Source organism: Solanum tuberosum, unplaced genomic scaffold (genome assembly GCF_000226075.1).
Source record: "Solanum tuberosum cultivar DM 1-3 516 R44 unplaced genomic scaffold, SolTub_3.0 scf00475, whole genome shotgun sequence".
NCBI lineage: Eukaryota > Viridiplantae > Streptophyta > Magnoliopsida > Solanales > Solanaceae > Solanum > Solanum tuberosum.
In genome coordinates, this window is record NW_006239407.1 from 76,998 (window position 1) to 87,858 (window position 10,861).

General features: G+C 30.8%; 1 protein-coding gene across 1 annotated transcript; it reads left to right on the forward strand.

Annotated features, from left to right (window-relative positions):
• Positions 1–3,625: 3,625 nt before the first annotated feature.
• Positions 3,626–7,372, forward strand: LOC102592767 (pantoate--beta-alanine ligase). Its single transcript, XM_006364201.2, has 4 exons — positions 3,626–4,287; positions 6,260–6,373; positions 6,581–6,712; positions 7,138–7,372. The coding sequence occupies exons 1-4, from the start codon at positions 3,706–3,708 to the stop codon at positions 7,252–7,254; spliced, it is 945 nt and encodes a 314-aa protein (XP_006364263.1). The 5' UTR covers positions 3,626–3,705; the 3' UTR covers positions 7,255–7,372.
• Positions 7,373–10,861: the final 3,489 nt, after the last annotated feature.

Sequence of the window (10,861 nt, forward strand, 5' to 3'; positions counted from 1 at the left end):
TCTTTTATATATATATATATATATATATATATATATATATATGATATATGATTTTGTCAATCCCCTATGGTTCTCGTCGACTCATTACCAAGTACTAGATCACCATTCACAGGTAAGTCATACAACACTTCTACAACTTGCAAGGTGATTGTTGCCTCACTTGTCCTAAAGTGAAACATATGAGTCTCAAGACACCATCTCTCTACTAGTGAAGTGTTCAAGCTACTATCAACAATAGACCGATTTGATCTATAAACATCATATAATCCTGATAATTTAATCAATTCTAAGACTCGTGGATGGATGGGATACTTCTTTATGAGGTTCCAAAATTTTCCATCACACCTCATCGTATATAAAATCATATTAGCACTCAGAGGCGGACCCACGTTGGTTCCAGGGGGTTCACCCGAACTCCCTCGGCAAAAAATTACACTGTATATATAAGGTAATTTTCTGTATTTATGTGGATATATATATTATGAACCCCCTCAATGACAAGAAGAAAGAGATAGCCCAGCGGCAGGTTCCCTGAAAATTAAGCCTCATGTTGAGGGTTTGAATCCCTGCATTAGCATTTAATTTTTTTATTTTTCAGTTTTTTTTTTCAAGGTTTCAGTTCCGTTTTCACGTTTTTTTTAGTTTTTTATTTTATAAACATGCTAAAAGTGTGGTTTTAAACCCAAAAAAATTCAAGGGTCCGCCACTAAAACTAAATATTACTACTTTCTTGAAATTTTTGTTTTGTTGGCTTATATATACACGTTTATACTTTTATTTTTTGAACCCCCTGAACGAAAATTCTGGGTCCGCCACTGTTAGCACTTTCATCTCATATATCCTGTGACCTATGGGTAAGTTGTTGAGTTAATACATATGGTTCAAGTGGATCAGAATTCGGTTGGTATGCACTATAACCAGTCATATAAGTACCTGATAAAAATAAAAAACACATAGATAAAATCCTACGATCATGGTGAAAGTAAACTTAAATATTAACCTAATGTTAATCCAAAAGATTACAAGCAAATCAAAATAAAGTTATTAAATTGACAACATTCTACAACATAATATACATGTCACCTGTATTTATTGTGTGTGTTTTTTAACTTACAGATTTTGTTTTGCATATGACTAGGTAAGTGATACATTGTGACTAAGACTTATATAGATAGTGTCACATATATAACTCTTGACTTATATATGTTCTTGTGTACTTCAAATTTACAGAATCACAAATCTAATGTCACCTCATGTTCCATTAAAAATTTGGAAAAAAAACTCAATTTTACTTTATTTTGTCATTTGATTTTCAATATTACGTCAATTTTCAAGATTCTTTTTTTGTTCTCCTCCCACTTACCATTTAAACTTAAAATATCAGGATCAATAAATATATTTTTAGAGAAGAGTAGAAGGAGCTTAATACAAGACACTCGCACTCGTTTGGTAGAGTGTATTAGGAAGTATAATGCATGCATTAGGTGTGTGTATTAATAGTACCTTGTTTGGTACACTTTTTCATGTCATGTATAACCAATGCTTGCATTAGTTATACACTATATTGTGTATTAAATTGTGTATTACTAATACCAAGGAATTCTAGGTATTAGTAATACATAACATTTAACACTTGCATTAGATTAAATAATTACAAAACTACCCTTAATGCCTTTTCAATTTCTTTGTTGTCATAAGTTTTTATTTTTATTTTTATTTGCTTTTCGGTGTCTTTTTATTTGTTGGTGTCTAAATAGGCTTTATGACCTCTTAAGTATCTTTTTAAAAAAAATCTAATTTCAATATAATTTAATAAAAAAATTTACTATTGTGACAATAAATTTCTTTAAATTTTTTTTTGACGCAATAGTACAACTATTTAATAATATTTTTGAAAAAAAGAAGAGAAGAAGAGTTAATGATGTTTTGGCAAAGAATTTTTTTTGTTGTTTTAGCGAAGAACTTTGTTACAAAAGAAGTGTACAAATAAATAAAGTGTGAAGGGTATTTTTGTAAACATATATTTTTAATAAAAATTATGCAAGATTTGTTATTTCTAATACATCAAACCAAACAATGTATAAGAAATAATATTTGCATAACTAATGCAAGCACTACTGATGCAAACATTACTAATGCATCCTATTTTACATTATTTTTATATACTTTATCAAACGACGAAACTTGTTTTTCACTTCTTTTTTAAAAAATAAATTAAACAAGAAACAGTGATTAGCTAGCTAGTAGAGCCTGGTTGTAGGTCCACCTCACAGTCATAGTCTTCCCTTCCATTTCTCTTTTCATTATTTCTCTTTGCATCAACATGCATGAATCCTCTAAATGAATACATAACATACAAGAATCAGAATTGTTTGACTGAATCTATTTAGCATTAATCTACAAAAATGATATAAATACGAAAAGATAGAAATTCTAAAATCCAAGTATTCCTTTTACTATTTTTAAGAGAAAAAAACACATTCCTCAAAAATAAAAAAATTAACTTGATTTCATGCTTTTTCAAAGATTTATAACCGTAATTTAGCGTGGAACTTGTTAAAACAAGAAAGCCCCAAAATTGATTTTAAAGTATAAGAGCTATCGTTTATCCACGAAATGAGGTTTTGACCCATTCATTGTCTTTCTGTGTTTTTGTTCTTTCACACCTTCACTTCATCCACCAATTATCGGTTATGATTGGGAACAAAATTGTGAGGGCTGAGAAATTTTTGCGCAGGGCTTGAGTTTTACAGCAGTAGATTTGAAAGGGTTTTATATAAGTAGGTTCGAAAGGTAATGAAATATTGAAGGTAATAAAAACAAAATGACATTGTTTGGTTGAGAGATGTGGATTTCTGTTATATTTTAATCTAAAATCGTTATTGATAGTAACGTATATTCATTTAACGCCGTTAATTTATCTTTTAATCAAATAAAGCCTTAAATGGTACTATGAATTTTGTTTATACTAGTTTTATAAAAAAAATAAAAAATATATCATTTTGATGAATTAGTTTAAATAATAACTTATTTTGATAAAAAAAAATCATATGCAAGTCACCTTATTATAATTAGAAATAATTTAATTTTAAATTCTACTTTTATTCTTGATAAAATAATTTATAATTTTTATAAATATCTAAAAATTATTTTAAACCATAACTATTAATATTTTTTTCTTATTTTCTTAAGTATCGCGTAAAATTAGACTTGTCAATTGAGACGGAGGGAGTATTTTGTAGCCGCCAGCACATCCACCTTCTTATTGGTCTCTATCATATTTTCCCCAAAGTTATCCCTTTTAGTAAAGTTGACAACTTGACATTGTCAACTATCGGAAAAAATTTATCCGCATCGGGGTATATACTAAACTAATGTAATTTTTATTATTATGTGATTTAATGAAGTAAAACACATGTTAATTAATTAAAATGAAGTATAAATTTAAATACATAACATGCATGTATTGAATTGATGTATATATTCGGTGCGAGTAAGTTTTACCCTCAACTATTCTTAAAAATCAAATTATATGAATTTTGACTAAAAATTTTAAATGTATTTTGTCATCATATAAATATCAAATGAATTTAATTTAATTTTGAAAGAATATAGATGGAATAGGTAGTAAGGATATTCATAGAGTGAAGAGATAGTAAAACTCCTACTGGCGGCTGACCAAAGAGGAATTGGAGGTAATCGAAAATGGCAGCTAAAGAAGCAATTATCATCACAGACAAGGATGAGATGAGAAAATGGACAAGGAGTATGAGAGGCCAAGGCAATACAATTGGCTTTGTACCCACCATGGGTTACCTCCATCAAGGTCACCTTTCTCTAGTCCAAGATGCACACAATCAAGCTGACCTTATAGTTGTCTCCATCTATGTTAATCCAGGTCAATTCTCACCCAATGAAGATCTTTCAACATACCCATCTGATTTTCAAGGCGATATCGAGAAACTCAACTCTGTACCTGGTGGGGTTGATGTTGTATTCAACCCCAAAAATCTGTATGACTATGGGAATTCTCAAATTGGAAATGGGTCTGAGAGGAATTTAGAAGAGAGTGAGGGAATGGTGGTATCTTGTGTTGAAGATAAAGGGATGGGGCATGAAACTTGGGTTAGAGTTGAAAAATTGGAAAAGGGATTGTGTGGGAATAGTAGGCCTGCTTTCTTTAGAGGGGTTGCTACTGTTGTTACCAAGTTGTTTAATATAGTTGAGCCTGATGTTGTTGTCTTTGGTAAGAAGGATTATCAGCAATGGAGGATTATACAGAGAATGGTAAGATTTGCTAAAAACTTTCTCTTGTTTTTTCTGTTGAAATGTTGGATGACTTTACATGTACTAGCTGTTTGGATGAAGGTATTATAAGTTATCCCCAAATTAATTATCCCGGGTTAAGTTATTCCACTGGGATAACTTATCTATCACTAAGGTATGCCTAATATTTTATCCGTGTGATTATTATACCTTATAACTCACACCAAACGACTCCTAAGTGGTAAATTTTATGGTAAAAGATAGATGTTATCTCATTAATAGTTTTTGATTATGGACTCCCAAAAGATAGCCACAACAATCCCTTTGCTGTATCTAAGAATTCTTCTGATTTAGCAGTTATATGTGGACTGTGGTCAATTTTTTTATTTTTAATTAGCTATAAGCACCGTGGTCCAATTTATTTGATGTTTTGAAAATTCAATCATTCAATGAGGGTGTATATCCAGTGTAAGGAACAAAATGAATAAGTGAATGAAGGGAGTGAGGTGATGGAGTTTGTTCAGATTTGCGATGCTCATCAAAGTCTTAACTTTTGCGTTACTACTATTTATTGATTTCTTCAACTTTGGTAAGCATTTGTCACCCAAAACTTCAATTCTTCCCCCGTGACAACAATTTCTTTGTCTCCTCTGTTGACTGGGGGTTATATTACCTCCTCTGTTGCTGATGGTGCAGCGAATAGGGGTGTTGTGTGAGAGTGGAGTGATGAATGATGAGTTTGATGTTGGTGGTTGATCTTGAAGTGTGGATGGATGGTGGTAATGAGATGGATGTAATAGAAAGTGATGGTGGTGGCGAATTTAGCAGCAGTCGTTGCTTTCACCGCTGAAGAGGTGATTGTGTTTTCGTGGTTGAAATTTTCTATTTTGTTTTCGTAATTGAAATACACAACTTGAGGAAGGAGAAGAACCTTTTTTTCTACTGTTTATGTGCCAGCCATTTCTTGGTCACATTTTTATATCAGAGTGTTTGTAAAGCACACTCTTTATTTTAAAGAAAGATTGTGACTTAGATGTTCAATAGACACATATAAATAAGTATTGAAGGGTATAATAGGAACAAGCTTTAGTTTAGGTGTCAAAATGAAAATTCATGGCAACTGCAACTTATGTATTTGGCCATCTAACATCTATTAGTATAACAAGAACAACAACATACCCAGTGTGATCCTACAAGGTGGGATTTGTGAAGGGTATAGTGTACACAGACCTTATCAAGTACCTTAGAAGTAGAGAGGTTGTTTCCGATATACAACATCTATCAGTACATGCTACTATGTTAAAGGGATTTTGTTTTTATTCCAACGACTGTTAATAACATTTACTTTTTGTTTGCCAATAGCTTGATTTTGATGATGTGTTTATTTGCTCTTTCGATTCGTATTAAGAGGGGAGTTGAGTGTCTCAGATAGTCATGTACCGAAAGTTGTTATCTTTGGGGATCTTATGAAGAGAACAAATGATGCATTTAGAAGCTTTGACACTATATTTGTCATTATGAATGATGTTTTGGTGGTGCTTGATCTATTTGAAGAATTGGCTAAAAATGCAAAATTATTTTTCTACTTTTTTGATTTCCTATGACTTTGATGATTAATTGAAGATAGAAAATTCAATATCTTCCTGCATCAATTTGCGAATTCTGGGTTAAGAGATAATTGAAATACTCCACCCTGTCAATACGTAATTACTGTGCCGGAATTTACCATACCGGACCAAACTTTGAAAGTTCAATATTTGGTATCTACTTTCAATTACCGAATACCGAATTAGGGAAACCAAACTTTGGAAATACCGAATGCCACCCCTAAATATGGCCATATCTGCCCCTCTGAAAGTAAAAGTGCTAATCAGGAAGATGTTGAAATATTGCTTGGTTTTTGTTACTTTGCTAGTCTTAATCAAGTAGTATGCTTTAGAGCTGAAGTCTGATGTGATTTTTAATTGATAGTCTCAACGTAATTCTATTTCAGGTCCGAGATCTTGATTTTGGGATAAAGGTGATTGGTTCTGAAATAGTACGAGAGCATGATGGCCTTGCAATGAGTTCCCGTAATGTGAAACTTTCACCTGCGGACAGACAAAGGGTGCTTCTTCTGCTGTCATTATCTCTTAATATATGATGATAAAAACCTGCTTCTTAGATATGCTAATTATGCAAACATAAGCTTATTCAGAATCAAAAATATCTGGGATAATGCATTTGCAAAAACTGATTTCCTACCAAGGCTCTCTTTATTATTGTCTGGTTTTCATATGAATTGAAACTTTTTACTCGTTCTACTATTCCACAGGCTTTATCAATTAGTCGTGCACTGTCTAGAGCACAAGTCGAAGCAAAAAAGGGTCAGGTCAACTGCAGAGAGCTGATAAATACTGCCATTCTTACCATATCTGAAGCCGGTGGAACGGTTGATTATGCTGAGGTGAGAACTTAAAGAAAAATAATGTCTTTCATATAGATATAAACAACAGAATATACCAACTGGTAACTCAATTACTTAAGGAAGTATGGTATAATCTTGCCAATTGTGCTTTCAAGGTCCTCTAGCTGTAACATATATTTACCAATAGAAATACATGAGTACCATACATTGGCTTTTTTAAGGGGCGAGTAACATGATAAAGCTCTCTAGTCACACCACTTCTCCTATACTACCCTCTTGAACTAGTAGACACATTATCAGTATTTGGTATGTTTAGCGTCTTGGAAGCTTTATCCAGACATGAACCTGTGCAATGTTCCACAATATTTTTGCTTAGCAACATGAAGGTCATCAATACAAATAAAAAGTTCTTTTCGATTTCTTGGTTTTGTTTTACCTCATTGCTGACACCTTCCTTGCATCAGATTGTGGATCAAGAAAGTTTAGAACCAGTGGAAACAATCAAGAGACCAGTTGTATTTTGTGTAGCAGTATGGTTTGGAAAGGTCAGGCTTATTGACAACATGGAAATAGTTGTATAAATTGAGATGCATGGAGCCACTAAATATACAGCTACCTTGGTTTGCAATGACTTTTCCTCAGAGAAATTTGCTTATACTTATATAAAGGTATGAAAAGTTATACTCCCATTTTATATGAGTTAGCTTGACTCGACACAGAGTTTAAGAAAGAAAGGAAGACTTTAGAAATTTTGGTCTAAAATAAGTGATAAATATTTGTGTGACTATAAATCATTTCATTAAGGGTAAAATGAGTATTTTAAAGTTAAATTATTTTATAGATGTGTCATTCTTTTTTGGATCGACTAAAAATAAAAGGAAGTCATATTAACTGAGACATAAAGCAATATTTATATCAAAGCACAAAAAATCTTTAAGTCCAACTCCATTAAGTCAAATATGATAGCTTATAGAATTTGTTTTTGAGATTATCCTCTTTAACAGTTAATGAAATGGGTTTTAATAAGTTATGCTTATTGTGGTGCATTACTTTTGTAACGAAAGTTGTAGAAGATATGTAAGCATATCTATTACTCCCTCTCCAACAATAGTTGTCCACTATTGACTTAGCACATCTCTTAAGAAATTATAAAATAAGGGTAATTTTACTATATTTTTGAATAAATACTATGTCTTGAAAAGTGTAGTAGGAATATGACTATAATTAATGATAAGGGTAAATTTAGAACTAAGTGTAAAATTATTCATGAATTTTATAAAGTGGACAAATATTGTTGAACGTCTATTTTTAATATAGTGGTCAAGTATTGTTGGATGGAGGGAGTAAAACACAATCAAATGATAGAAGAAGTCAATATATTGATGGAAAAATTTGGGTATTCACATTTTGGTTAAAAAAATCGATCCAATTAGACATTAAATTATAATTTTTTTTTTTATTTGATTTGGTTTAATTTGGATTTGATTTTTTATAAAAATTTTTTGATACTATTTGACTTAGTTTTTATTAAAAACAAACTAAAGAAAATAACAAACCAAAATGATAAATTATATACACAAATCTTACAATTATATGTATACAATATATTATATTTTATGAATAATTATACATACACTTTGTATATATTTTCATAATTATTTTTTTATCTTCAATAAGCTAATGAACTTTACACCTTAATTTCATTTCTTACGGAAAAAGAAAATCATAAATCCAAACTCATTTATTCAACGAAATAACTATGAAATTTACCCTCTCTTATCAAGTTTATTCATTTGGTTAAAGCTTAGAGATCTTTAGATATTTTCTCCATAATCCAAGAAAATATTATGACTGGAAAACTATTAGATTAATAAATAGGTCATTTACCAATATATATGGACAAGTATATATATATATATATAATAAATAAATGAGAAAAGGGTTAAAAATACCCTCATACTATTGCCAATAGAGCAAATGTACCCTCCATTTACGTTTGGATGCAAAGCTACCCTCACCGTTACTCAATAGGCTCAAAAATACCCCTGGCTAACGGAAAAGTTAAAAAAAAAGGAATCTAAAAAACTTTTAAAATAAGAAAAAGTTTTCACCTGCCCCTCCCAATTTTCTCTCTCATTATGTCCGCTGCCACACCCATTTCTTACCTCTTCTTCTTCTTTGTTCCTTCCTTACCTCTTAAATCAGATCGAACCAAAACCCAAAGAAAAAAAAAACTATTTTAAATCCATCGATTGTCACACAAAATTGAACCCATTTTGACTAATCTACACTCAAGTTTCACCCACGACCATGGTTTGTATTCGAAAAAAGAAAAAAAACAGCCATTAACTAATGTTTGGAGTGCGATGATGAAATTTTATGATGTCAAGTAAATAAATTTGTGTATAAGCACCACATCAAAAATATCTTTAGTGGCAATTAATTAAAGACAATAGTTTATATATATATATATATTTTTTTTTAAATATTTTTTTATATTTTTTTTTGAACAACAATTAACATTCTTCGTAAATGTGTCTAAAGCCTATAACGATATTGAATCCAATAATAATTAACTAATGTGGTAAATATCTCTTTATTAATACGTATATTTATTGCTGTTAAAAGTTATTTTTATTGTACTGAAGTCATTTCTGATCAATATTGCAAAACAAACTAACTTCAACCTTCAAGTATTTTTCTTCAACAAGTGGAAACATATATAGCAATCAAGATAAATTGCAACCTTTTAATATTTCTGTTGTATGCATATAAGTTACTTAAAAGTAAGGGAAAATGGTCTGAAAAATACTTCAACTTTGATCGAAATTGTTGTTACGATACCAAACTTTATGGAGGACATTTTACCCCCTGCACTATTTAATAGTGTATTTTAAAGGTATATATGTGCCTACGTAGACATTATAAATATTGCATCATTTTAAATAGTAATGTGTCCGTGTAGGCACATATATACCTTTAAAATACACTATTAAATTAGTACATGAGGGTAAAAGGTACTGTTAAATAGTACAGGGGGGTAAAATGTCATTTTCAAAGTTTGATATTGTAACAGCAATTTCGGCCAAAGTTGAAGTATTTTTCAGACCTTTTCCCCTAAAAGTAAACATGAACTTATTGCATATTGAAGGATATTGAGCGGAGAAAACTAGCATGTAGGAATGATACAAAGAGCAAAATTTTCCTACAAGAACAATTAGTGCCAGACTGCCAGTGTATATGTTGAATTGTTCAGTTTAATTTGCGTACACTGAAAATTTAACTCAATTTTGTGCAGTAATGATAGAAAAATGAGTAATAGATTTAGACTTTTTGACAAGAGTACTCAATATTTCTACATATCCTTTGCTTGATATATATTTGCTCTACTTGGCAATGAGATGGCATAACTTGAATTTAGCATTTTAGCTCGTATATGGAAAAATCATGCAAGTTCTTGATATATTTGTCTTGAGAAAAATTAACATTTTTTTTTTATAAAACAGGGTGTTACCGGTGGATGGAACTTGGGTGGGGGGGAGGGGGAGCGAGCAGAATGAGAGAGGAGGCAACAAAAGAAAAAGTCAACCCTTTCTTATTTTAAAAGTTTTCTAAATTCCTTTTTTCCACTCTTCCGTTAGTGAAGGGTATTTTTGAGCCTATTGGGTAACGGTGAGGGTACTTTTGCACCCAAACTCAAACGGAGGGTATATTTATTCTATTGCCAATAGTTTAAGGGTATTTTTGATCATTTTCCCTAAATAAATTAATATGCATATGCAATGTATCAATATTATATAAATAGTGTATAATTGTATATAGATGATGTATAACTATGTAACAATTAGGGGTGTACAAAACCGAACCGAAAATCGAACCAAATTGCAAACCAAATCAAACCGAGAAAAAAAAAACCGACTAGTGGTTGGTTTGACTTGGTTTGGTATTGGAAAAAAAAACCCGACTATATTTGGGTTGGTTTTGGTTTTAACTAAAAAAACCAACCGACATTATATATATAATTTTAAAATTTTATTTTATACATAAAAATATTTACTTTGATATAATTTTTAAATATTTCTTATACTTTTTCATAGTTTTTATCTTTTAATATATTACTTCAAGTTTGAAACTTAGAATTCCGAATGGTTCAATAAAGATTATAGTCCACATATGTTGGTAATTATA

Excerpts from the sequence above, each read along its gene's own strand:
- LOC102592767 (XM_006364201.2), top strand. The coding sequence starts at position 3,706 with ATGGCAGCTAAAGAAGCAATTATCATCACAGACAAGGATGAGATGAGA. Across the intron at positions 4,288-6,259 it reads GGAGGATTATACAGAGAATG|GTCCGAGATCTTGATTTTGG; the intron begins GTAAGATTTGCT and ends ATTCTATTTCAG. Across the intron at positions 6,374-6,580 it reads CACCTGCGGACAGACAAAGG|GCTTTATCAATTAGTCGTGC; the intron begins GTGCTTCTTCTG and ends ACTATTCCACAG.